At 43.8% G+C, this 27486-nt stretch overlaps 1 protein-coding gene and 1 long non-coding RNA gene across 3 annotated transcripts in view; one reads left to right on the top strand and one right to left on the bottom strand.

The window, feature by feature from the left end:
* The first annotated feature begins 1358 nt into the window (after positions 1 to 1358).
* Positions 1359 to 26645, top strand: LOC125148912 (uncharacterized). The gene is made up of 3 exons (XR_007145740.1): positions 1359 to 1369; positions 18329 to 18423; positions 26608 to 26645. It is a non-coding gene; the product is annotated as an uncharacterized LOC125148912 (long non-coding RNA).
* Positions 19145 to 27486, bottom strand: part of ALDH2 (aldehyde dehydrogenase 2 family member) — a 28343-nt gene continuing 20001 nt past the window's right edge. For both annotated transcript variants that reach the window (XM_047827370.1, XM_047827368.1), the window contains 4 exons: positions 25263 to 25427; positions 23431 to 23588; positions 21979 to 22093; positions 19145 to 19924 (listed from right to left, as the gene is read on the bottom strand). In XM_047827370.1, coding sequence (XP_047683326.1) covers positions 19892 to 19924; positions 21979 to 22093; positions 23431 to 23588; positions 25263 to 25427 — 471 coding nt within the window. In that variant the 3' untranslated portion in view covers positions 19145 to 19891. The remainder of the gene's footprint in view (positions 19925 to 21978; positions 22094 to 23430; positions 23589 to 25262; positions 25428 to 27486) is intronic.

Raw genomic sequence — 27486 nt, 5'->3', positions numbered from 1 at the left:
ATCTTCTGGAAAAGATCCTTTATAGATATTCAGGATGCATCTCTCAGATCCTCTCAGTCAAACCTAAGGCCTCTAGGAAGCTTAAGGTCATTGTTCCGCAGCACTCACAGCAGGAGTTGAAGGTAGAGGACTTTTTTCAGGGAGATTTGCGGGTGTGGCTGTGGTCTAATGGTGTGAACTACCTATAAGGTTCCCAGGAATCCCACAAAGTTCTTGAATGAGTTGTATTTGGACCCTTGGACTGAAGGAGAAACAGTACAGGATGAAAAGAGGCCTTCAGACCTCCAGAATTCTGGCAGGAAGCAGACTGAGAGAGCTGCTCAGCTCCACATATGTGCTACTTCTTATGAAATAGGATGACTCAGAGTGGAGCCAAGAGCCATGGATAATTATTCTCAGGCTCTGAGAACTCATCAGGGAGTTTCCAACATTTGCCCAGCTAGATTCAGACGTACTATGGACCAGTGACTCCTTTGTGCCTCTCACTTCCCCACCCTTGAACAAGAATGTCCATCGCTGTCATCCTAGCCTGGTCCCACCATAGTATGTTGAGTGTTGGGGGGGCGGGGGAGGCAAATAATTTGTCTCCTTAATTTTCATAAGTCGACAGATCGAAAGGATCTGTGCTTGAAGAAATGTAGTTCAGAAACTATACTTACGGGATGTCACCTAGACTTGATTTAGTTTTGAGATTGTGGACTTCCTGCTGATGCTGTAGTGGGATGAGGGTTTTGAAACCCTTCAAAGGGAGAGAGTACATTTTGCATGTGGGAAGGACATGAATCACTGGCTTCCAGATGGCAGCTTGTAGTGGGTAGCCTCTAACACGGCGCCTCGTGATACCTTTGTGCAACAGCCCCCACCTCTTAAAGGTGGCCTAGAACCAGTGATTGCTTTTCATTAACAGAATATAGCAAAGTGATGCAATATCCCTTCTAGGATTAGGTTACAAATACACTGTGCCTTCTGTCTGGGACTCCCTCTCACTCTTTTGCTCATTTGCTCTGAAGGAAGTCAGCTGCCGTGTTGTGTGCTACCTTATAGAGTAGTCCACATAGCAAAGAACCATGTTGGCTGATGTCTCTGGCCAACAGCCCACAGCCCACAGCCCACAGGCCCTGAGCCCTGCCAAGAGCCATGTGAATAAGTAACTGGGAAGTGGATCCTCCCCCAGTTGAACCATGAGATAACTACAACCCCAGCCAGCACCTTGATTGTTGTGAGGTTGAGTCTGAGCTCCCCATTAAGGTGTAAAGATTACTTTAAAAAAATATGGGTTGTTTTAAGCTTCTACATTTGTAGTGATCTGTTATGTAGCAATAAGTAACTGATAACAGGTGGTTAAAAAGAAGAGACATGCAGGTCAGAGGTCATGGTAGCCTGGACTGGGATGATGACAGCAGACAGCAGGGAGAAGCAAACAGATCTGAGATGTATTTTCCATGTGGAATCAGCAGGAGTCAGTGATGGATTGGATGTGGGGGATGCAGGGGCAGGCAGTGGAAAGGGTAATACCCAGGTTATCCAAGGGCACAAGCAACCCAGGGGGCAGGGGTGATTTACTAGGACTGAGCACACTGGGAGGAAAGGGGTTAAAGGGTACTTACTGGTAGGGGCTCAATGACTGAAATGTAGGGGTGGATGGATGAGAACCTGCAGTCAACCTGTCACCACATGTCATTTTCTCTGATGCACAAGTGCCCTTAATCAGCAGTTTCAGAAGAGTAACCCTGCTTGGCAAGGGTTGGTGGGGATGTGGCAAAACTGGAACGCTTGTACGTTCTCAAACATTTTATACTGGCGAGAGCATAAGATGATTTACAGCTACTGTGGAGAACAGTTCGGCCGCTCCTCCGAAAGCTAAACATAGAATTACCATCTGCTCCAGCAATTCTTTCCTAGATGTATACCCCAAAGAATCAAAAATAGGTATGCAAACAAATCTTTGTAAACGAATGTTCATAGCAACGGTATTCACAGTAGCCAAAGATGGAAACATCCGGGTGTCCATTAACAGATGAGTGGATGAACGAAATGTGATATATATCTATATAATGAATATTATTCAGTCAGAAAAAGGAATGAAGCACTGATTCATGCTACGGTGTGGGTAAACCTCGAAGACGTGATCCCGAATGAAAGAAGCCAGAACAAAAAGTCACATTCTGTGTGATTTCATTCATATGAAATTTCCAGAATAGGCAAATACATAGAGACAAAAAGTGGACAGTGGTTGCCAGGGGCCGGGTGGAGAAGGGAACTGAGAGTAACTGCTTCCTTGATACAGAATTCCCTTTTGGGGTAGTGAAAATGTTTTAAAATTAGATAGAGGTGGTGGTTGCACAGCATTGAGAATGTGCTAAATGCCACCAAATTGCAGTTTAAAATGATCAGTGGTCAATTTTATGTTATGTAAATTTGACCCTATTAAAAAAAAACAAAAACAAAAAACAATACAACCACCCCATTACTCTCAAAAGGATCTTTCCTTTTTAAACTGAATTATTTCTTTTTTTAATTTATTTTTTAATTTTTTTAATGTTTATTTATTTTTGAGACAGAGAGAGACAGAGCATGAATGGGGGAGGGTCAGAGGGAGAGGGAGACACAGAATCCAAAGCAGGCTCCAGGCTCTGAGCTGTCAGCACAGAGCCCGACTCGGGGCTCGAACTCACCGACTGGGAGATCAGGACCTGAGCCGAAGTCGGAAGCTCAACCAACTGAGCCACCCAGGCGCCCCTAAACTGAATTATTTCTTAACACACTTAGAAGTCCACTTAAAGGGGCGCCTAGCTGGCTCAGTCAGAAGAGCATGCAACTCTTGATCTCAGAGTCATGAGTTCAAGCCCCACGTCGGGTATAGAGATCACTTAAATTTTAAAAACTTTTTTTTTAAAGGGCCTCTTATGGGGCACCTGGGTGGCTCAGTCAGCTAAATGTCCATCTTCGGCTCAGGTCATGCTCTCGTGGTCTGTGAGTTTGAGCCCTGTATCAGGCTCTGAGCTGACACCTCAGAGCTCAGATTCTCTCTCTCTCTCTCTTTCTCTCTCTCTCTCTCTCTCTGCCCCTCCACCACTCATGCTCTGTCTCTATCTCAAAAATAAACATTAAAAAAATTTTTTAGTCCACTTAAAGTATTAACAGACCCAGGCCGCTACATGAATTTCCTAAGTGCTTAGAACAAGGGTGGTGGACTTCTGAGTCTGAAAGGTTTATAGTCATCTGACTTACTGGATAGTCTGCTTGAGCAATTGCCAGGGAAGTGTGTTTGCTTTCTTTTCCCCTGGTGGCTTGGTATAGCTCTCATTCCAAGTGGAGCCTGTGAAGATTTGAGACCAAAAAGTAGTTGGAAACCATACAGCCTTTCTCCCTCTCCCCTATCTTTTCCCTCTAGTGGAGTTTATTTTCCCATTTCAGAAGCACTGTGTATGTCATTAGTTTTTAAGAGTTGAACAGTTTGGGGGTTAATGCAGAAAGTGGAAATTCCCCACGAACTCACTAACAGAGGAAGCCTTTGTTAATTCTTTCCTGCTGCCCTTCTCTGAAACCAAGTTTGTATTTACCTGCCCCCAGCATGGCACCTGTAATGGCATCTGGCATTGGGTGAAACACAGCTTACCTCCTTTCCAAACTCTTCAGATACCCACACTTTATTCTGTGATAGGAACTAACACCTTTATGGTAACCTTCACCTACCTTATCTCATTTAACCTCCTAACAGCCCTTAGAGGTGGGCATGGTGATTATTATCGTTCCCATTTTACTGATGAGGAAACAGACTAAGAGAGGTTAACTAGGCTTAATCCATCTTCAGTAATTCATACATAAAATATTTCTTGAGGACCTACTGTGTGCCCAGCAGTGGGCTGGATCATCCATCCGGTGAAGTGGCAGCTCATCCCTGGAACTGAGGACCAACCCGATTCTGTCCATAGCCCCACTTCCCGCCCAAGCTCCTATTGACATGGCTGAGGCAAGGGTTGCTACAGTGTGCTGCTTACTGTGCCTTCTTCAAGAGCCTCGTCACCTACTCAGGACGAGAATAAGTCAGTTGGTCTGAAGGCCTGGCAGCACCTCTTCTGGTTCTGTACTTCTAAAACCTTAAGGTGCAGACAAATCCCCTGGGGATCTTATTCAACTGCACATTCGAGTTCACTCTGGCTGAGCTGGGGCTTGAGATTCTGTATTTCTAACAAGTACCCGAGTGAGGTCGATGCTGCTGGTTTAAGACCCAACCGTTGACTAGCAGGGTTCGAATGTCCCTCTTCAATCTTGAGAGGCCATTTTCCATGTCTCCATGTCCCAGGCCCATGTTCCTGACTTTAGAATAATGCAGTCCTTCAGTGGCACCTTCGTACAATGTGTTATATGTCACTTCAGGCCGTGTAACACACATTCATTGAGCACCTATTCTAGATACATTGGTCTCTACTATTGGAGGGTTCACAGTCTAAACAGAGGGAAACAGATCAAGTACAGCGTCATGTAGGCAATATATAGAGGTCTGGGCTAAGTACAAGGTCGTTAAAAGGAGGAAGCCGTGCACATGGGGCTAGGAGGAGAATAACAGGGTCCTGATGGAAATGAGCTCTGAGTACCATTCCAGAGGAGCCATGAGCTAGGGACTAGCATTGATGATACAAGACATTGTGGTGAGTAACGGGTCCGACAACATGTTTGCTGGAGCAAGTAAAATGAACAAGAAGCTGCAGGATTGAGCGCTCAGGAGAGTTGTGGGGTTATCCGATCCACAGGATAGCCGGCCCTCCGCTGTGATCAAGCTCTGCCCTAGTTTGGACAAGTCATGAAATCCCTCTGGGCGGTTAGAGACTGGTGGACGACTCATCATCAGAACACAAATGCTTTGCTCCCTTTTATGGAAAAGACTAATGCCCAGAGGCCTACTAATCCTCACACTCCAGGGGGGCTCTTCCTCCAGGTTACATGAAAGTTGTAGTAAACTGATGATGGGCAGGAGAAACCCACGGGGACACTGGTTTTCTGTTGCGGTGGTGTCTTTTACATGTATAATTTTATATATATATATATATATATATATATATGTTTTATATATAATTATATATATGTGTATAATTTTTTAATGTTTATTTTTGAGAGAGAGAGAGCGCACGCGCACACATGGAATGTGCAGAGCGCCTGACATGGGGCTCGAACCCACAAACCGTGAGATCACGACCTAAGCTGACGCCTAACTCACTGAGCCACCCAGGCGCCCTGGTGTCTTCTTTTTTTAACTATGATTCTCAAAATTAAATTCTCCCTATTTTGTGTAGTGGTTATAAAAGCGATATTACCTGAATATCCATTAATAGAGGCTTATTCAATTGCATATATATATATATAAATATATATATATATATATATATATATCTTAAGTAATAGTGTAGCTGTTGAAAAGAACAAAACGCCTGTTATATGCACTGAAATGAAAGATGCTTGTAGTAGAACAAGTAAAAAATAGTAAGATACCACACATTCCGGATAAAGGAAATTCTTCTCTTAATTAATAATTAATGAAGGATTGCATAACAGAAAGTAAAAGTTTATCATTGACACACAATTTTGTGTTCTTCGCATATTTTTATATGCACTTGTAAATGTGTGTTTGTTATGAGATGATCAGGCACGTGCAGACCAGCAGGAGCTACAATTTTTTGGCAGGAAGATGACTTATCATTTACAACCACCGCTGCTCTCCAAGGAAGGTCCTTGATTTGCTGACCAAGGTGGAGGGTGGGTGAGAGGGTGCAGATTGTACCCAGATGCTTTGCTGTGTGTTAGAAAAGGATGAGGCAGCGGAGTGCAGGGAGGGAGGGAGAGAGGGGTCATGGAGGGTTAAGAACAAGAGAAAAAAAGGAAAGTCCTGGGCTAGGGAAAGGGGATGATCTCCAGGAGAGGATGCATGATGAGGGTGGGAAAGGACTGGACTGATAGTTCGAACCCTGTGTGATGTGTCACTCCCCCTTGTGCCTCCAAAAAGCTTCAGTAAAGTTTGCTTGCAGGCATGTATTTGCTTTGGAGAAGATCTACGCAATTCTGAGTCCTGTTTCAAGACTAGCGCTGGGCAATATCAGAAGTTGCCCAGCACGGCCCAGCCACATCTGAGTTTGTTATGCAATTTTTTTTCTACAAAAATGGAAATCTAACCCAAGAGAATGAAAACACGTCCACTCAAAAGCTTGTGCATGAATGTTCTTAGCAGCATGATTTATAATAGCCAAAAAGTAGACACAGCAGGTTAATGGATAAACAAAATGTGATCTGTCCCTATGCTGGGATAGTATTCAGCAATACAAAGGCCTGAGGTACTGACACATGCTACACTGTGCATAAATCTTGAAAACATTACACTAAAGTGAAAGAAGTCAGACAGAAGAGGCCCCATACCATATGACTCTATTTATATGAAATGCCCAGAACAGGCAAATCTCTAGAGACAAAGTAGATTAGTGATTGCTGGGGAGGAAGAGGGTGGTGGGAAGGGATTGGGAGATGAAAGCCAAGGGGTATGGGTTTCTTTTTAGGACAATGAAAATGTCCTACAGTCAGCTGTGGTGATAGATGCACAGTTCTCTGAACATACTAACAAATGTGAGGTATGCACTTTAAATAGGTGAATTGTATGGTATGTGTGATATACAGTGATAAAACTGTTTCAATAAGGAAGGGAGGAAAGGTGGGAGGGATGGAGGGAAGGAAGGAAGGAAGGAAGGAAGGAAGGAAGGAAGGAAGGAAGGAAATGGGAGCCGACCTTCCTTTCTTGTGATAAACCAATGTCTGTCAAATTGAATGGACATACTGACCACTGAGGACCTTGTTAAAATACAGATTCTGATTTATTAGGTGTGGGGTGGAACCTGGGATTCTGCATTGCTTAGAAGCTGCCTGGTGATGCAGTTGCTTCCAGCCGGTTGTAGATCTCACTGATGAGTGGGTATAGACACCTCCAGGGCACCCATCACTCAACAGCCCCTGCCTAAGTGATGGACCTAACTACAAGCGAGTGCCATGTGACCCCATCCCCCGGCCACAGCCAACTGGCTCAGGAATGGACATCTGACCCAAATTGGGCCCAGCAGAGGCTCCTGGGAATTGAGACTGGAACGTTAAGCCAGTCATGGGTTATGTTGTCCAGTCTGAGGCAGTCATTGTCTGTCTCAGACATTGTCTGTCAATATTAAAGTGGGGAAAGCCAGCCTGCAGAGAGAGGAGACGACTGTGGAGAGAAGCAGAAAGGAGCAGTATTCCTGTCTCACTACACTTCATGTCCCATATCCTTCCCCAAACATCTCCCTTTTGCTTAGAGTGGTGTCTCACAATGCCACCAAGTGGTCACTGGTGTTTTTGTTTTTGTTTGTTTGTTTGGTGGTTTGTTTTTTAGAGAGAGCATGAGTGGGGGAGAAGGGCAAAGGGGGAAAGAGAGAGAGAGACTGACTGACTGACTTGTAAGCAGGCTCCACGCTCAGGAGGAAGCCCAAATGCGGGCTCAATCCCACGATCCAGGGATCATGACTTGAGCCGAAATCAAGAGTTGGAGATTCAACTGACTGAGCCACCCAGGCTCAGTCACTGTTTTGTTTTGTTTATTAATTTTTTTTAATTTACATCCAAGTTAGTTAGCATATACTGCAATAATGATTTCAGGAGTAGATTCCAGCGATTCATCCCCTGTGTTAAACACCCAGTGCTTATCCCAGCAAGTGTCTTCCTTAGTGCCCCTTAACAACCCATTCCCCAACCCACAACCCCTCCAGCAACGCTCAGTTGTTTTTTTATATTTAAGAGTCTCTTATGTTTTGTCCCCCTCCCTGATTTTATATTATTTTTGCTTCCCTTACGTTCATCTGTTTTGTATCTTAAATTCCACGTGTGAGTGGAGTCATATATTTGTCTTTCTCTGACCAATTTCGCTTAGCATAATACCATCTAGTTCTATCCATGTTGTTGCAAATGGCAAGATTTCATTCCTTTTGATTGCCGAGTAATATTCCAGTGTGTGTGTGTGGGGGGGGGGGTGTATGCCACATCTTCTTTTTCCATCCATCCATCGATGGACATTGGGGCTCTTTGCACACTTTGGCTCTTGTCGACAGTGCTGCTATAAACATTGGGGAGCATGTGTGTCTTCAAAACAACACACCTGTATCCCTTGGATAAATACCTAGTAGTGCAATTGCTGGGTCATAGGGTAGTTCTATTTTTAACTTTTTGAGGAAACTCCATATTGTTTTCCAGAGTGGCTGCACCAGTTTGCATTCCCACCAGCAGTGCAAAAGAGATTCTCTTTCTCCACATCCTCACCAACATCTGTTGTTGCCTGGGTTGTTCATTTTAGCCATTCTGACAGGTGTGGGCTGGTATCTCATTGTGGTTTTGATTTGTATTTCCCTGATGATGAGTGATGTGGAGCATTTTTTCATGTGTCTCTTAGCCAGCTGGATGTCTTCTTTGGAAAAGCTCTATTCATGTCTTCTGTCCATTTCTTCACTGGACTATGTGTTTTTTCGGTGTTGAGTTTGATAAGTTCTTTATAGATTTTGGATGCTAACCCTTTATCTGATATGTCGTTTGCAAATATCTTCTCCCATTCCGTCGGTTGCCTTTTAGTTTTGCTCTTTGTTTCCTTTGCTGTGCAGAAGCATTTTATCTTGATGAGGTCCCAATAATTCATTTTGCTTTTGTTTCCCTTACCTCTGGAGACGTGTTGAATAAGAAGTTGCTGCACTGAGGTCAAAGAGCTTTTTGCCTGCTTTCTCTTCTAGGATTTTGATGGCTTCCTGTCTTACATTGAGGTCTTTCATCCATTTTGAGTTTATTTTTGTGTATGGTGTAAGAAAGTGGTCCAGGTTCGTTCTTCTGCATGTCGCTGTCCAGTTTTCCCAGCACCATTTGCTGAAGAGACTGTCTTTATTCCATTGGATATTCTTTCCTGCTTTGTCAAAGATTAGCTGGCCATACGTTTATGGGTCCATTTCTGGGTTCTCTATTCTGTTCCATTGATCTATATGTCTGTTTTTGTGCCAGTACCATACTGTCTTGATGATTTTAGCTTTGTAATACATCTTAAAGTCCGGGATTGTGATGCCTCCAGCTTTGGTTTTCTTTTCCAGGATTGTTTTAGCTATTCGGTTCTTTTCTGGTTCCATACAAATTTTAGGATTGTTTGTTATAGCTCTGTGAAGAATGCTAGTATTATTTTGATAGGGATTGCATTGAATATGTAGATTGCTTTGGGCAGTATTGACATTGTAACAATATTTGTTTTCCTATCCAGGAGCATGGAATATTTTTCCTTTTTGTGGTGTCTTCAATTTCTTTCATAAGCTTTCTATAGTTTTCAATGTATAAAATTTTCAAATCTTTGGTTAGATTTATTCCTAGGTATTTTATGGGTTTTGGTGCAATTATGAATGGGATAGATTCTTAATTTCTCTTTCTGTTGTTTCATTATTGGTGTACAGAGATGCAACCGACTTCTGTACATTGATTTTATATCCTATGACTTTGCTGAATTCATGGACCAGTTCTAGCAGTTTTTTGGTAGACTCTTTTGGGCTTTCCATATAGAGTATTTCCATATAGAGTCACCTGAGAAGAGTGTAAGTTTGACTTCCTCCTGGCAGATTTGGATGCCTTTTATTCCTTTTTGTGTCTGATTGCTGAGGCTAGGACTTCCAGTACTGTGTTGAATAACAGTGGTGAGAGTGGAAATCCCTGTCATGTTCCTGTCCTTAGGAGGAAAGCTCTGTTTTTCCCCATTGAGGATGATATTAGCGGTGGGTCTTTCATATATAGCTTTTATGGTCTTAAGATATATCTTTCTATCCCTAATTTCTTGAAGGTTTTTATCAAGAAAGGATGCTATATTTTGTCAAATGCTTTCTCTGCATCTATTGAGAGGATCATGTGGCCCTTGTCCTTTCTTTTATTGATGTGATGAATCACACTGTTTTACAGATATTGAACCAGCTCTGCATCCCAGGTATAAATCCCATTTGGTCATGGTGAATAATTCTTTTAATTCTTTTGCTGGATCTGGTTGGCTATTATCTTGTTGAGGATTTTTGCATCCATGTTCATCAGGGAAATTGGTCTGTAGTTTAGTGGGGTGTTTGCCTGGTTTTGGGAAATTGGTCTGTAGTTTAGTGGGGTGTTTGTCTGGTTTTGGAATCATTTTTTTTTAATGTTTACTTATTTTTGAGAGAGAGAGAGAGAGAGAGAGAGAGAGAGAGAGAGAGAACACAAGCTAGGGAAGGGCAGAGAGAGATGGAGACACAGAATCCGAAGGAGGCTCTAGGATCTGAGCTGTCAGCGCAGAGCTGGATGCAGGGCTCAGACTGGGCAGTGAGATCATGACCTGTGCCGAATATGGAGACTTAACCGACTAAGCCACCCAGATGCCCCCAAGACACTATTTTTTTTTAATGGACACTTAAGTTTGATGTTTTCTGCTGTTACAAATAGTAATAGCATGATTTTCACACTTGTCCAGTTATATTCTTGATACATTTTAGCAGTGGATTTCTATCAACAAGGTCGTACCAAGTTATATTCTCCTACAAGTGTGAAAGCACACACTGGTTTGTGTGTGTGTGTGTGTGTGTGTGTGTGTGTGTGTGTGTGTTTACCTAAACTTCAAATACATCATAATAAAATTTTACAGTCTGTGAATGGAAAATTCTAGCATTTGCTGAACTTGACTCAGCTGAAATCCTTCAGCCTCTCAGAGTTGGAAGGGACCCTAGCAATCAAGGCCAACCCTGTGCCCACAGTCCTGCCCTGCATTTCCACAGCATCCCTGCTGGGGCTCCTCAGGCCTTGCTGGGACACTTCCCCTGACCCAGCCTGAACTGTCCCTCGTGCAGTCCTTCCTGCCCATTGTGAGAGGACTCCCACTGGCCTCCTTCTCTGTTTGCTGATGGCATCGTGCTCTCCTTTGGGAGCCACAGAAACATCATCTCTCTCCTAGGACAGCTTTTCAGATGTCTCACTTGGTGGCCTTTTTAAAAAACTATTTTCTGGGGTGCCTGGGTGGCTCAGTCGGTTGAGCGTCTGACCTCAGCTCAGGTCATGATCTCACGGTTTGTGGGTTCGAGCCCTGCATCGGGCTCTGTGCTGACAGCTCAGAGCCCGGAGCCTGCTTTGGATTCTGTGCCTCCCTCTCTCTCTGTCCCTCCCCCACCTCGAACTCTGTCTGTCTCTCAAGAATAAATAAACATTAAAACAAATTAAAAAAAAACATTTTCTTACTGTGGTAAAAAAAGGTCTAACATAAAATTTACCATCTTAACCATTTCTAAGTGTGTAGCTTAGTACGTTTAAGTATATTTGCATTGCCGTAGAGTCCATCTCCACAACTTTTTCATCTTGCAAAACGGAAACTACACTTATTAAACAGCAACTTCAATTGGTATGAAGCCCAAATGGAATTCTGAATGGGATTCTGATAAGGCACACTTCCTAAAGAATTGTAGCATCTCCCTCGACAGCTATGATTCCCACTTTCCAGCTGAGAAATGAGACAGGGAATGCCTCAAATGTAGAGGTATATGACCCTTATAGGTATATGAACTGTTAAGCTTTCCGTTTTTGTCATCATCATCATCATCATCATATCATCCCTAGGTAATAAACAGAACTGCTATGCTTACCCCCACCCCTAGCAATGGCACTGAAGAGAGGAGTCAGTAGGAATCAGAAATGAATAAAGGTCTGGTCCTGTCTTGGTCTGTTCTGGCTGCTGTAATAAAATAATAAAATGCCACAGACGAAGTGGCTTACAAACAGTGGAAATATATTTCTCTCGGTTCTGGAGACTGGAAGTCTGAGATCAGGGGGCCATCATGGTTGGGTGAGGGCCCTCTTGTTCCATAGTAGTGTGTGAGAGTCTCCAATTAGGCAGAGTAGGTCCAGGAAATGTCACCCGCCTCCCCCAGGATAATCCTGTCCCTCAGATGTTGCCGCTGCTGTCAAAAGCTCCCACAAGCATTGTATCAATGTGTATCCAATTGAATTTCCCAAATAGTACATAACTGAACCGTGGTTATGGAAGACCATATGCAAGGTAAAAATTCAAATGCAATAAAGTAGTAAGAGACAAATGGGCATGCTGCCTGCAACCTACTCATAGAAGGTCCAGTCACAAAGGAAATCTATATAGGAGGTGAGAAGTGGGGGGAGGAGTGACAGCCAAATGGGGAAAATGCTAAATGTGGTTGAATCTGGGTAAAAAAGTATATGGGAGCTGGGGCGCATGCCTGGCTGGCTCAGTCGGTTAAATGTCTGCTTTGGCTGAGGTCATGAACTCGTGGTTTTTGAGTTTGAGCCCCACATCACGCTCTATGCTGACAGCTCAGGGCCTGGAACCTACTTTGGATCCTGTGTCTCCCTCTCACTCTGCCCTTCCCTCCTCACACTCTGTCTGTCTCTCTCTCAAAAATAAGTAAACATTAAAAAAAATTTTTTTAAGTATATGAGAGCTTGTTGTACTATTTTTTAAATTTTTTATTAAAACAATTTTTTTTACATTTATTATTTTTTACATTTGTTTTTGAGAGACAGAGTGAGACAGTGCGTGAGTTGGGGAGGGGCAGAGAGAGAAGGAGGCACAGAAACTGAAGCAAGCTCCAGGCTCTGAGCTGTCACCACAGAGCCAGATGCGGGGCTTGAACCCACGAACCGTGAGATCATGACCTGAGCTGAAGTCGGACGCTCAACTTACTAAGCCACCCAGGCGCCCCTTGTTGTACTATTCCTAAAGCTTCTGTAAGTTTGAAACAACTTCAAAATAAAAAGCAAACAAACACAAATCTTTCTGAAGGAAGTTCTGGTCCCTCTCTTATTAAGTGTGACCCCCAGACCAACAGCATCAGCATCACCTGGCACTTAAATATTTCTTCTTGGGACCACAATATTGGGAGCCAGATTTATATTTCACTGATTGATTGATTGATTGATTGATTGGTTTTTTAAGTAGGTGCCACACCCAGCGTGGAGCCAACAAGGGGCTTGAACTCACAACCCTGAGATCAAGACCTGAGCTGAAATCAAGGGTCAGACGCTTAATTGACTGAGCCACCCAGGAGCTCCTCACTGATTTTTTTTTACCATGTGTATTTCCTTTTCAAAAAAGGATAAGAAAATCAATGTGAATAAGTAAATATCAGTTCCCTTTTACCCCTCACAGAATTGCTGCCCGAGGGCTGGAAGGAACCACCAGGGTTATGAGAAGTGGAGGCCCAGAGGGTATGTGGCTTGCCTGAGTTACCCCAAACAGCTCTGACACTCTGGCTGCTTTATGTATTTGTTTATTTAGGCTGCTTTATTTTCTTAATTGAAGCGAAAGTCACATAGCATAAAGCAGGCCATTTTAAGGTAAACAATTCTGTGGCATTTCTTATGTTCACAGTGATGTGCAGCTATCAATCATCACTGTCCAGTTCCCATCTTTGTCACCCCAAAAGGAAGCCCCATACCCATTAAGTAGTCACTCCCCAATTCCCAGCCCTTGGCATCCACTAGTCTACTTTCTTTCTCTATGGACTTGCCCATTCTGGGCATGTCATGTATATGGAATCTTCCACTGTGTGGCCTTCAGTGTCTGGCTTCTTTCTGTCAGCATCATGTTTTTGAGGTTCATCCACATTGCAGCATGTGTCGGTGCTTTGTTTATTTTCATGATTGAATACATTCCATTACGTGTATAGACCACATTTTGTTTATCCTTTTATCTGTTGATGGGCATTTACATCATTTCCACCTTTTGGCTGCTATGAATAGTACCTTTGTCAACATTAATGTATAAGTTTTTGCTGGAGTCCGTGTTTTCAATTATTTGGAGTATGTGACCCTGGCCTCTTGATTCCCTCATTGCATTGCCTGCCAGATGTAGGCCGTGTACAGTTGTAACACCTTCTTTGAAGGACCTTGGCAGGTAGGTCTGTCAGCTCTTGGAGAGGATGGCAGTGTAGTTGTACTTATTACCCACCAGGTGGCGCCTGTACTTAAGAAAAACAAAAACAAAAACAAAAACCCACCTCATCAGCCCAGTTCTCCAGGCTATGGGAAAAGTTCAAGTTTATGTACTTTATTCACCCAGAGGTGGAGCATTTCCTCTTGGGCACTTGGCAAGACTAAAGGCAGGAGCAGCAGCTTTATACCCAATACTCCTGTGACTGATCCATATCCAAATACCCAAAGAGATCAGGTTGTTTCTAACCTGAGAACTTTGTTTTTTGTTCAGACATCTACTTATGGTTCTAATTGGTTCCTGTCAGTAAAAACACAAAGAGATAATTAAATGTCTAGGATGTCAGCATCAACATTATAGACATGTCTTCATAGCTAGCATTTCCTTGTTTTTCATTGGTTTAAAGAGAGGATTCTCTTAAAATTGCAGTGAGTTTGATTCACAGGACTCCAGGGGCAAGAAACTTTGTATTTCTCTCTCTTTTTCTTTTCAATGCATTCTTCAAACCGTTCTTGGCAACATTGTTTGAAGTACTAAAAGACTGATGATAACTCCAAGAGAACTTTCCAGTCTCTGGAAGAGACTTCCCCAGTTTTCTTTTGGGGATCTACTCCTCTCTCATTCTTAGCCCAGGTGGACTAGATAGGTTCCACTCCTGGCTACAAGGGTGGACCATTATGACTCAGGTCTAAGTGAATCACCACGTTTCACCCCTCTGGCTACTGTGATTGGTCAGGGGAGGTGTGGGGTGTCACATCAATGGAACCGATCAGCATGAACCTCAGGATCCTTGCAGGAGGCCTTCAAAAGGGGGCTTTCTCCTAGCCAGTGGGTTTGAGCCTGGCTAGAGTTCTTGAGGGCACTTGGCTCTTCTAAGAATCCAGACTCACCAGAACTAAAACAGGAATGGGCTGAAAATAAAGCCCATGTGGCAGAGGTAGAGCCAAGAGATGAAAACTTTTCAAACTTCTGTATCAAGCCATGGCAAAACCATGATCCCGGCATTTTGGAATATGGGAGCCATCTTTTTCCACACTGGTTGGAATTTGGTTTCCTGACACTTGTAACTAAAATATTGTTAACCGGTACATTGTATAGAAAACCTTCCCAGAAGTAATCTCACGCTACATCATGAGATTTGGAGTAGGCTGGTCCAAGGTTAGGCACAGGAAAGGCATCACTCTAAATCTTGAGTAAAGAGGAATTTCCTTTAGCTTAGAGAATATTGAAAAGAAGGCATTGTCTTGGTGACTGTCAAATCACAGGGTTGTGTTTCACATCATGGTAGGGATTGCTATTTGCCCCAAATCCATTTTCCTTTTCTTCTTTAGAATTAAAAACTTCAGTTTTAGCTAGGCACACCAATACCCAGTTAAAAGACAATGTGCCTCATCCTTCTTTGCTGCTAGATGTGGCCATGTGTCTAAATTTTGTCCAAAGAGATATACATGGAAGTATTGTGTGCAACCCCTGGGATGTCTCCTTATAGGGAGTAGGGTACCACCTTTCTTTATCCTTTTAACCATCCTGCTACCTGGAATGTTGATGTGATGGCTGGAATGTAAGCAGCCACATCCTCATCCTTGAGGATGAGGGCCATACCATACCATACCATAGGGACGATGGAACATTACAATAGTAAGAGCCCAGGTCCCTTAAAGACTTTGTGGGTTCATTTTACCAGCCCTTCACTGCCTACCTCTGGACTTTTTCTTACCCGAGGGAAAAAATTAACTTTTATCCTTGTTTTAACTATTTTTGCCTAACCCACATGTGGACTGGGAACAAATCAAGGAGTTTCAGAAGAGTCAGAACCTTGTAACTCAGTGAAAGAGACACCAAAGTAGCTAAATAAACCTTAGCTTTGCTTCCACAGTTCCTAATCATTGTTCCTTCTAACCTGTAAAAACGAACATTCAAAGTGTGTTTAGTCTGTGGAGAGCGATGCAAGCCCCCAACAGTATAATCCCATGATCTGGGGATGTCTGTCATCCTATTGTGACACTTCACTTTATTGTACTCACGTATTTCATTATCACTGGACTGGAAGCACTGGGGGCTGGTAACGTGCCCAGCTTGCTCACTGCAGAAGCAGTTGCCTCGCACACTACCTGGCCTAGGAAACGTGCTCCTAATGACTTACTAAAACAAGGAAGGGATGAATGGAAAAAAGTAAACTTTAAAAGATTTTAACAAATGGCCAGTGATGACATTTTAGGATGATGGGGGGTTTGTGGGGTCCAGAGCCGATAGCCAAGAAAGAATTCTTGAGACATCTTCGGTGCAAAAAGGTGATTTTATTAAAGCACGGGAACAGGACCCGTGGGCAGGAAGAGCTGCCCCAGGACCGTGAGGAGAGACTGGTTATATACTATGGAGTTGGGGGAGGTAAAGTCCAGGGGAAGTTTCCAATGAGATTTGCATATGCTAAATTAGACTCACAGGATCCTGGAGGCCTAGCTATTGGCAAGTTAAGGCTGTTTTTCCCTCTAGCAAAGCATTAGCAGTAAGACAGTAGAGAGTTCCTGGAGAAACCTTTTGCTCTGCCTGCCTCAAGTATTTGTCAATGGGCTGCAGGTTATAATGAAATTTAATTCTAAACCTGCCATTTCCTTCTGCCTTTGTTTCCCACACCAGCCAGCATACTTTGTGAAAGTGTTGCTGTTAAGCAGATGGCAATCTCAAGGCTCCTCATGCACTTGCCCAGCTTGGCTTAGGCAGTTCTCAAACCTTATTTTAGTTATACCTAAGAAGCAGTGAACCAAAGGTTAGGAATTTGTTCAATCTGAATTTCTGGAGGGACAGCCTTGGAGCTGGTGGGAGCAGTAATCCTGTTTCCCGAAATGAGCTTTGCCCAGCAGTGGTGTTACGGGGATGATTTCAGTTGGTACACGGGCAAACTTTAATGATTACATGCTTGTAAATTATCCAAAACTTGCAAATTTGGCAGGAAGATCAATATATCCTTTCAACATCCTGCCAAAACCAGGTTTAACAGCCCCACCCGATGATCTTCTGTTCTCTAGGACAGAGGTCAGCAAACTATGGCCAGGGGCCAAATCCAGACCTTATGGCCCCCTGCCCTCAAGGTAACAATGTTGTGGGTTTTTTTTCCATTTTTAAAGGCTCGTGAAGAACAGAAATACACCACCACCAACAAAAGAATATGTGACAGAGATAGGTCTAGCCTTCAAGGTCTAGCGTATGTTTATCTGGTCCTCTTACAGAAAAAAGCTTGCTACCTCTGCCCTAGGAGATTATAGCACTCTTTGAACTTGCTCTTTAATAATTGAGAACTCACACTCCATGAAGCGGCCTGTAGATTTATGCGGACGATTTCTAGCTGGTCAAAACAAAATGCTCATGTTTACTTCTTTCTTCCTCTGGAAAACATGACCCAGTTTTGTATCTAACCCAGCAACCTTGCTCTCATATCCCTTTACTAAAAGGCCCACCAACAGCCAGTTCAATGTGAGTTTTGAACCTCCTTCATCTTACTGGTTCCCTCACTAATTAATGAGTAAAGTCCTGACCTGTGTTCATTTTATATTTGTTCAGGAGTCATGTTTTCACCTTTGAAAATCAGACTTTCACATGCCTTTATTATAGCTTAGGGTAAATATTGATCAGAAGGGAGTGGTACTCCCACTTCAAGAAGGCACGTAAATGACAGGGAAATAACCCAGGCTCAACCCTTCAAGAACTGGATCTCTGGCAAGAAGCCTGGAATACACATAAAAAATACAGTGTGAGCAGCCTCTAGGCAGCGTTCTCCATTGCCTGCAGTCAGCAGGGGCCCTTCCTGTCCTTCCTCGAGTCATTACCTTATCACGGTGGTTGCACCGGTACCCGTACTGTATTCTCATCATCTCTTCAGAGGCTTTCGTCACCAGATCCCGTGGAAGTAGAAGTGTGTCTCACACACCGTGCTGTGTGCGTCACCAGCAGCAGTTAGCAGTCCGTGATAAATGTTTATAACGGACAAACGTGTAGTGTGAAGGGGCTGGACCTTTTCCTCCACCAGGCCCAGCGTAGGCCAACCATCCCCCTGTTCACACTCTGAGAACACCCTCTTCCTTCCATGTCCCTATGTTTAATGCCACCGTCCCGGGGTAGATGGAGCACACGCGCCGTGAGGGCAGGGACAGATGCTTCCGCTGACCAGCCTATCCCGACGCACCGCACGCAGTCCTCAGCCTGGGAGGCCGAAGAGCAGGATGGGAGAACGAAGAGCAGGGAGGGGTCCGAGCTTCGCCCTTCACCTCTAGGTTCCTGTGTCATGACACCGTTGTTGCTGGTTAGCATCAAAGCTAAAATGCAGAATCATTTTATTGACAGTGAACCCCACGTCATCTTGAAGCACCAAGAAGTGGAGTGTTACTGCTGACGGTCATAAAATCTTAAGTCTTCTCCTCATGGCACACTTATTTCAGGTATGGACAATTGTGGAATTAGATTTGTGTGTGTGTGTGTGTGTGTGTGTGTGTGTGTGTGTGTGTGTAAGTTTACTTGTATTTTCTTATTTTCAATTTAGGGACGTTGTTTGCTTTCATCTTTTTTTATAATGCCTTTGAATCACAGCAGTTAAAAGCAGCTTTTTTTTTATGTATGGAAATAAGGTGTTTTTTTTTTTTTGGAAATAAGGTGTTTAAATGTTTTTATCTAAATAAAAGTCAGTTTAAAGAAAAACATACATGATACAGGTGTATGCATATATGATAAAAATTATGAAGCACTCTTCAAATAAGTCAACTTAGTCTTTAGTGAATAGGGATTGTTTCCTAAGATGTGGCTTAGCCTGAGTGAAATAAGAGAGGGGTCAGTCAGTGTGCTCCACCATTCCTGACACGGTCTGCAAAAATTATATAGAAGGTGTCTTTTCCTTAGGAGATAATCAGATTTTCCTCAGATTGTTAAAGTAATCTGTGACCCCAAACATGATCACAAACTTCACAAACTACTACAATTTATTCAGCTTTTTGCTCCCACTCCATTGTTCATCAGGAAATATTCAGATTCCTAATTTACTAATTACTAATTTGCCAGGTCCCGTGAATAAAGCAAGGCGGTGTTCTGGACAGGAGATCCACGGGGTCTGGTTACCAGAAATACAGACTTCACCTAAGATAAATAAATAGACATCTCATTTCCAAATTAATCTCATGAAATTTGTCAGCATGAATCTGTCTCATTTAATGTGACCAAGTTTTTTAACTTAAAATACAGAGAACTAATCCTGGATGTCAAGTGTCTCTTTCCTGGTTTACCATCCCCTCGCTGAGGACAGGGGCTGGGAGTCCTGTTTAGGTGACTTCCCTAGTGCCTAGCACAGGGGCTGCCACAGGCTGACAGGATGGAAACAAAAGCTATTTACCCACAGTCAGGGAAGGGCGGTAGTCGTATACAGTGTGACACACACAAGGAGGGGACAGCATCCCTATGTGGTAGTATTTCCTTGGGTTACTGAGATGGACACAGAACTAACTAACCAAAAAGTGAACAGCAGCATTGTTTTTAATGAATTTGAGGCCAGAATGCAAAGCAAGATGCTAGCTGTTGCTCTGACTTGTTAGTACAAGTGTCAACAATGGCTTTTTGTGCCCCCGTTAAAGGCGAGTTACAGAAGTGTATCAGATGGCCAGGATGAGACACTCGAATCTAGTTTGGAAAAATCAGCCTGAAAGCTAGCAGTATTGTTGCAGTTTAAAGGGCTTCCCACATACTCTTTGCCTCACACCCACCCCATTTATCAATTCAAATTCTGGGACTTTCTTGGTCAAGAGATTTTGTGGGAGAATTTCTTTTTTGAGACTTTTAGCGTGCAAGGTCATTTTCTTGGTTTTGCTGCCGATGTCCTTGATCTCTCCACTGCTGGACGAGTGGGGAAGTTGGCACAGTTCTTCAGGAGTTCTTCTGAGGCACTTTGATCGTGACCTGTAAGAGGGGTGCAGAGCAGCTGTTAAATCTTCATGCTTCCCTCTGATCTATAGGCGCTCTCAGCAGGGTGTGGCCAAGGATGAGCACAAGGGCTTTCTTCACTCTGACATCTTGATGGCCAACTGGCCTGTCCCAGGAACACAGCCAGGGCTATGTTCTGTGTGACATCACTCCCTGCCTCCCCTTCACCCACTCATTTTTTATGGTCGTGGGGCAGAAGAGGGTGGAGCTACTGTGGCATCTAGTAGGTGGAAGTCAGGAATGCTCAATGAACATCCTACCCTGCACAGGATGCCCCACAACAAACAATGACCCGACCCCAAATGTCGGTAGTGCTGGGGTTGAGAGACCTTGATCTAGATCCATGTTTTCCTCAAAAAGAATCAAAGTAAGGAAAAATATAACATGCTGAAGCTCGCAGGTGCCTCAATGTGTCAAGTGGAAAGATTCCAGATTCAGATGGATTTGGGGTCAAATCCCAGCTTTATCCCCTCCTGGGCAAGCACTTCACCTCTGTGTGCCCTGCTTCCTAATCTGTAAGATGGGATATCGGTTCTCTTTCATGGGGTTGTTGTGAGCACTGAATGAGATAATGTGCATAAGGAAGTCTAGCAGATTCTGGCACCAAGTAATCACTCAGTAAATACGAGTTCAAAAGAAGACATTTTCTTGGCAGTCCCCCAGGCAACCTCAGACTTCTGAAACGTTTTTGAGCCTAATCTTGTTAGGAGCATCGCTTGAGTTCCCAAAGCTCAAAGTACAGGGATCTTTATCATGAGCACAAAGGCTAGGGCCCGGCACTGGCTGAACCAGCTTTGCCGCCTTCACCTGCAGCCGCTAACCCTCCAGCCATCAAGTCCTGCTACTTCCCATTCTCTCCAACACCCCAGCGCCCTAGGCCTCCTGTGTCAGCGGCTTACACTTGGATTCCAGCATGAACCACCTCAACTCAAGCCTCTTCTTGGGCTCTCCCCCCAACCTCCAGTCAGTCCTTAGATACTGCAGCTCCCGGGTCTCAGTCCTAGCACCCCCTATACCACACCTAAATAATCCCATCATCATTTTGAGGAACAGTTATAGACCAACGTCTGTAGGTTCAAACCTGGGTCTCACCTCTTGTGTGTATGGGACAATTTTAAATAAACAAGGAAACGTGTTGATTTTATTCCAGTGAGCTTTGAGAACACAAGTTGTGCCTTACTAAACTGAGTACTGAGACCGCTGTCTGCCCTTCTCACTCTGCTCCCCCTGGCTGGTTTGCTTGCCCTGAACCTTCTCTTTCCCAATCCTGGGAAGGCCCTACTCAGCCCATTTCTCTTTTCTTTAAATATTACTTGTGAGTTTGTTTCCTGGTTAAACTGTAATTAATGTCCACTGTAGAGAAAATTATTTTCACTTTGGTGCCTTTTTTTCCAGTCTTTTCCATAGTAAATAAAGGTACGCGAGTACCCTTAAATTATATATAGCCTTTAAACTGGGCTTATATTGCATGTATTACTTTGTATCCTGCCTTTTCATTTTAAAGGATGATGATTTTCCATGTCTGATATCCTACAAAAATATTTTTACCGGCTACTTAGTACACCATGATTTGGGTGTTCCATAATTTATTGGGCATTTAGTCACATCTGACTTTTTCACCTTTGAGAGCTAATGCAGTGATGAATATTTAAGGATTAATACTTTCCTTGTACTTCTGATTAGCTCCTCCGGCTCTATTCCTATCATTGACATTATGAAATCAAAGGATATTGGTAACATTTATGGCCCTTGGTGTCTAATGCCTCACAGCCTGATTCTCATTAGAAGTCTTTCCCCACTGCTTTGGACCACAGGATCTTTCCTTCCTTTCAAGTCTTGCAGAACTTGACGTATAACAAAGCCTAGCAAAGGACTATGTAGGCGTAGTGGTGGCCGAGTCCCAAGTTATTTCTCACAAGACACAGCAAACACTGGGTCTTCACCCTCTTCTGTGGCTTAAAACCAGAAACTAGTAACAAGTAGTGATGGAGTCTAGCGTGAGGGAGAGCTGAGAAGGCACCCATACTCACCGTTTTCACTTCAGTGTATGCCTGCAGCCCATACTCTCCTAGCTCCCGGCCATTCCCGGACATCTTGTAGCCTCCGAACGGTGACTGGGCCCCAAACACATCATAGCAGTTGACCCTATAATTTGAACAGAATTTCAGAAGTAACTGTTGGGAGATATGTGTCATACCCCTCAGACCTCCTGAATTTCCCTAAAATGTTATTGAGGGAAAATGGATGGGTAGAACCATAGTAATAACCAGCCGTGTAGGAGCCAACAGCAAACCACATGAAATAAAGCCATAAGTTGTCATCCTTTGTGATGTGGTCACAGATGAATGTCAGGAACAGGGAGCACCACATGATAGCTTCCCATTTTAATGAGTAATTTTTGCTAATTAGATGCTAAGCTCTTTTTGCAGTTCTTAAAAATTAAATTTTAATTGAATTTAAAGTCACCACTTTACACAATTCAGTGGATTATAGCAGATTCAGTGTTGTGTAACCATCACCTCTATCTAATTCCAGAACACTTCTATCACCCCAAAAAGAACCCTTTACCCAATGAGCAGTTATTCCCCATTCCCCTGCTCTCCAGCCCCTGGAAGTCCTAATCTACTTTCTGTCTCTATGGATGTGTCTGTTCTGGACATTTCATATAAATGGATTCACACAACATGTGGCCTTTTGTGTCTGGCTTCTTTCACTTAGTATCACATTTTCAAGGTTCATCTATGTTTATAGAATAGATGAACCACTTCATCAGTGGTGGTAGTATCAGCACTTTATTCCTTTTTATGCCTCAATGATACTTCATTGTGTGGCTAGACATTTTATATATCCATTCATCAGCTGATGGACATCTAGGTTGTTTCCACCTTTTGGATATTGTCAGTAATTTGGTATGAACATTCGGATACACTTTCTTGTGGGGATGTATGCTTTTCTTTCTCTTGGGTATATGCCTAGGAGTAGAATTGCTGGGTCCTATGGTAATTCTACATCTAACTCACTGAGGAGCTGCCAGACTGTCTTCCATAATGGCGGCAACATTTTACATTCCCACCAGCAATATGCGAAGGTTCAAATTTGTCTACATCCTCGTTAACACTGTTTTGTTTTTTTTAAAATAACAGCCATCCTAGTGGGTGTGAAGTAGGTGCTTAGCTCTTAAGACCACTATTACATAGGTGTAGATACTCAGCTCTGATCTCCTACTCTTGTTCAGCTTAGTAAGGAGCCCCCAGTCATCCATCTGCTTGCCCAAGAACAAAGCTGCATGGGCCTATGTACTGGAGGGAAGTTTAATCTCCTAGAGGAGAGGGGATGGGAAATCTCTGTCTGCTATACCACACCCTGACCCAGGAGGAACTGAGCCCAGCATCCCAAATTCTGGGATGTGAGCACTAAATTCCAAAAAACTCTGGCTTGGGGATCCCTGCCTGGGCTGTAAGGGGCTGCTAGGAGGCTCTTACCACACAGTGCCAGCCTGGAGGGCTTGGGACAGATAATTGGCCTTGTCCAAGTCCTTGGTGAAGACAGCTGCAGCCAGCCCATACTTGGAATTGTTGGCTCTCCCAATGACTTCCTCTATGGTCTTGAACTTCAGGATCTGCATCACTGGCCCAAAGATCTGTAGTACAAGAGTGGACAGCGGAAGGGTGGGGCAGACGTGGAAACCAGCTATGCAGCTTTCCAGTGCTGAGCAGATGATTGCTCAAGCCCCCAGAGATACCCCAACAGTTCCACAGGGAGACAACAGTTCCCAAGCTCAGTGAAACACAAATGTAAGAAAGCTAATGGGGATCGGTTACCTTCTATACACCACGTGCTTAACATAGCCTATCTTATTTCTAAACAATCCTGGAAGGCAGGCGTTCCTGGCATGTTATATGTAGATTTAGTTTCAAAGAATTTGTATCAGTTGTTCAGCAAGGCACACGCCAGAAGCTGAAGAAGTAACTGTGAACAGAACAGTGTCTGTGCTCTCAAGACATCCAGGTTCATCTTGTACTTTCCCTGACCTGTTCCTGGCATAAACCATTTCTTCAAGGAATCCCGGTTCTCTTTAGTGGAGAATGAGATTCAAAAACCAAGACATGGGGGCCAGGTGTGCTTGCTGTTGTCCAGGTGTGGCCACTGTCAGCCCTATCAGGGCAGGGCACTGGAAGGAGGGGACTAGAAGCGATCCTGATGTAATCGATGGTTTGAAGGCAACCATTAGCCGGCAGTGTGATGGGAACCCACAGGAGCTCCCAGCCTGACTGAGTGCAGAGGAGGGGTATCAGGGGAGGCTTCCCAGAAGTGACAGCCAAGCTGTGATACAACAGGAACAGAAACTGGCCCAACCAGCGTGCAGGTGGGGAGCAGGGAGGAGGGAAATGGAGTTCCAGGAATAAGCACACCCAGCGCCCATCCTCGTGAAATCCCACTTTCCAATAGGAAGCAGGACTTCTTGAAGAAATGGCTGATTCCAGGACTGCCTGGTGAGTGTCAAGACGGGTGGGAGAAGAGTGCCAGGAGCTCATCATGGTTGGAGCAGGGCTGTGAGATGGGGCATCGTGGAACTGGCAAAGGAGAGGCACCCCCCAACCCTTCTGGAAAATTGATATTTGAGATTTCAGAAAAGGCATCAAAGTAGTCATGATGGAAAAAGAGGCAGAACTCTGTTGGACTTTCTTACCCTGATTTTGCATTTTAATATTATTTTATTTTGAATTATATATGAAAGGGGAAATACTTTCCCTGCATAAAGCTGCTCAGAGGCTTAATCCGAGGGAAGCGGAGCACGTGTGAACCGTATGAGGGCAGGGAACACGTCTTGGAATACCTCTGGATCTCCAGGGTCTGTAAAGAGCCTGGCACAGAGTAGGCATTCAATAAATACTTGTGAAGCGAATGAATGAATGAGACAGAGCTGCTGCCCTGTGCTCAAAATGAGTGCCGAGGGGGAGATCATCGGGAATCTTGCCGTGTGAGGAAGTCACAGCCCTTTGGTCTAGCCCACTGTCCTGCTTATGTGAAGATCATAAAAGGGCTGAGCAAAATCATTCCTTGACTCCTGGCTCACAGGGAGCAGAACACAAAGGGCCTGGAGGCCATGCAAGGAAATTTGGAAGTTCTCCCCAACAGTGGGTGGAGGTGGAAGAGGAGAGTGACCAGATCAGATGGAGTTGTAAATAATTTGTCTTAGGCACAGAGCCAGGATTTGGCCCAAAGCCAGCAGAAGGATCATGGTATGAAGATACCAGACTTAAATGTCTATTTCTCCTAAAAACATTCCCCAGAGTGCTGGCCCCATGCTAACCTCCTCCTTGGCGATGGTCATGCCGTCTTGCACATCTCCGAACACAGTGGGCTGGATGAAGTAGCCACGGTCAGCAGCCGCCCCTCCACCACACAGCAGCTTCGCCCCCTCCTCCTTCCCAGATTTGATATAACCGAGGACCTTCTGAAACTGAGTTTTGTCCACCTGCAGGGGCGGGGGGGGGGGGGGGGGGGGCGGGAAGAAGACCCAAATTTCAGAGACGCTAGGGCCAGACCTCTCCTACTTCAGGCTTCTAAGTGCACAGGCAGTGGGACAATGGGCCAAGCTTAGGAATAAGCAAGGCACAGGGAGGAACTACAAAGGGCCAAAAAACATAAGAAAAGGTTCAACCAGCCTCATTAAGCCCTCAAAGAAATGCATATCAAACCAACCCATCGTTTATTTTCCAACTCTGAGGTTACTAAGAATTTAAAATAGTAAGAAAAATACATGTGCTTGCTTTGGCAGCACGTAGACTAAAACTGGAACAATAAATACATCAACAATAAATACAATCCTATTTTTGTTAAACATACAAAAATGTAACAGGGGGGTTATCTATGGGGAAAGGACATGGAAGGGGGCCACGGGGGTCTTATTTTTTCCTTTAAACACTTATTAAAATTTCTATACAAGTTTGTATTACCCTCCCTACTAATTAGATAGCCACAAACTACAAAGAAAAACGAGAAAGAAAAAGAGATGTTGGGATTCATAGCAGCACTATTCACAATAGCTGAAAAGTAGAAACAACCCAAGTACCCATCAGCAGATGACTAGATAAAGAAAATGCGGTATGTCTATACAATGGTATATTATTCAGCCATAAAAGGGAATAAGCTATCAAGTCACAAAAAGACATGGAGGAAAGCTAAATGCACACTGTTAAGTAAAAGAAGCCAACCTGTAAAGGTTATATACTGTATGATTCCAGCTGTAGAACATTCTGGAAAAGGCAAAACAGAGACAGTAAAAAGATCGGTAGTTGCCTAGGGTTGCGGGTACAGAAGGCATGAATAGGTGGAGCACAGGGGAATTTTAGGGCATTGGAACTATTCTGTATGATACTGGGCTGGTGGATACAGTCTTTATACCTTTGTCCACACCCACAGAATGCAACACCAAGAGTGAACCCAAAGGTAAACTACGTTCTTTAGTTAATAATATATCACGTTGGCTCATCAGCTACAACAAATGTACCACACGAGTGCAAGAGGTCAAGGTCAAGAATCAGGGAAACCAGGGGCGTGGGCTGGGGGAGTGAAGAGGTATATGAGAACGCCGTACTTTCTGCTCATGTTTCTATAACCCTAAATGGCTCTAAAAAATTGTCTGTTAATTAAAGGAGGAAAAAAAGACTGCCTTGGCCAGCCCTGGAGCCTGGTGAGTAGACACCAGCAGCACACACCTTTAGGGGGATGGGGCCTGCAGAAAGGCACGCGTGGACCCCAGAAGTGGGCGCAGGGACCTGTGGGAGCCAGGAGCACCCCTGACCCTGTGGACTCCTCACTTCTGGGGGAGGCCAGTGCATGACCCTGTGGAGAGAGAGCCCGGGACAGGCTGGGTCTAAGGATAATGCTGGAAAAAGGCCCAGGATATGAGAGGAAATGGTGGGCAGAAGCACTATAATTTTTTTGTTGTAATTATTATTGACTATAGTTTTATTGGTTAAAATGAATACATGTTCCTGGTTAAAAAAAAAAAAAAAAAATATATATATATATATATATATATATATATATATATATATATATATATATATATACATATATATACACACACACACACACATACACATGTTTGTTTAAACCAAATAGCTCAGAAGAGTATAAAGTGAAATAAAGTCCCTCTGCTACCCATGCCATGGCCCTCTGTCCCACTCCCCAAAGATAACCATGGTTAACAGATACCTGTGTGTCCTTTTAATAGATGCATTTTTATGGATGGCCAAGGTCTTTTTTTGAGAGAGAGAAAATGAGAGCAGGGGAGGGACAGAGACACAGGGAGACTAAGAATCCCAAACAGGCTCCATGCTGTCAGCACTGAGCCCGGTGCGGGGCTCGATCTAATGAACCCGTGAGATCATGACCTGAGCTGAAATCAACAGTAAGATGCCTAATCAACTGAGCCACCCAGGCACCCCAACATGCAGTCCTTTTTACATAGACATTTCTGGTACTTATTATGTGTAAGAAATTTACATATTGCTTTCTATTACTGATTT

The sequence above is a fragment of the Prionailurus viverrinus genome, chromosome D3 (genome assembly GCF_022837055.1).
Source record: "Prionailurus viverrinus isolate Anna chromosome D3, UM_Priviv_1.0, whole genome shotgun sequence".
In the NCBI taxonomy this organism is placed as follows: domain Eukaryota; kingdom Metazoa; phylum Chordata; class Mammalia; order Carnivora; family Felidae; genus Prionailurus; species Prionailurus viverrinus.
The sequence above is the reverse complement of the archived record's forward strand: the minus strand, read 5'-3'. Positions and strand labels throughout refer to the sequence as shown.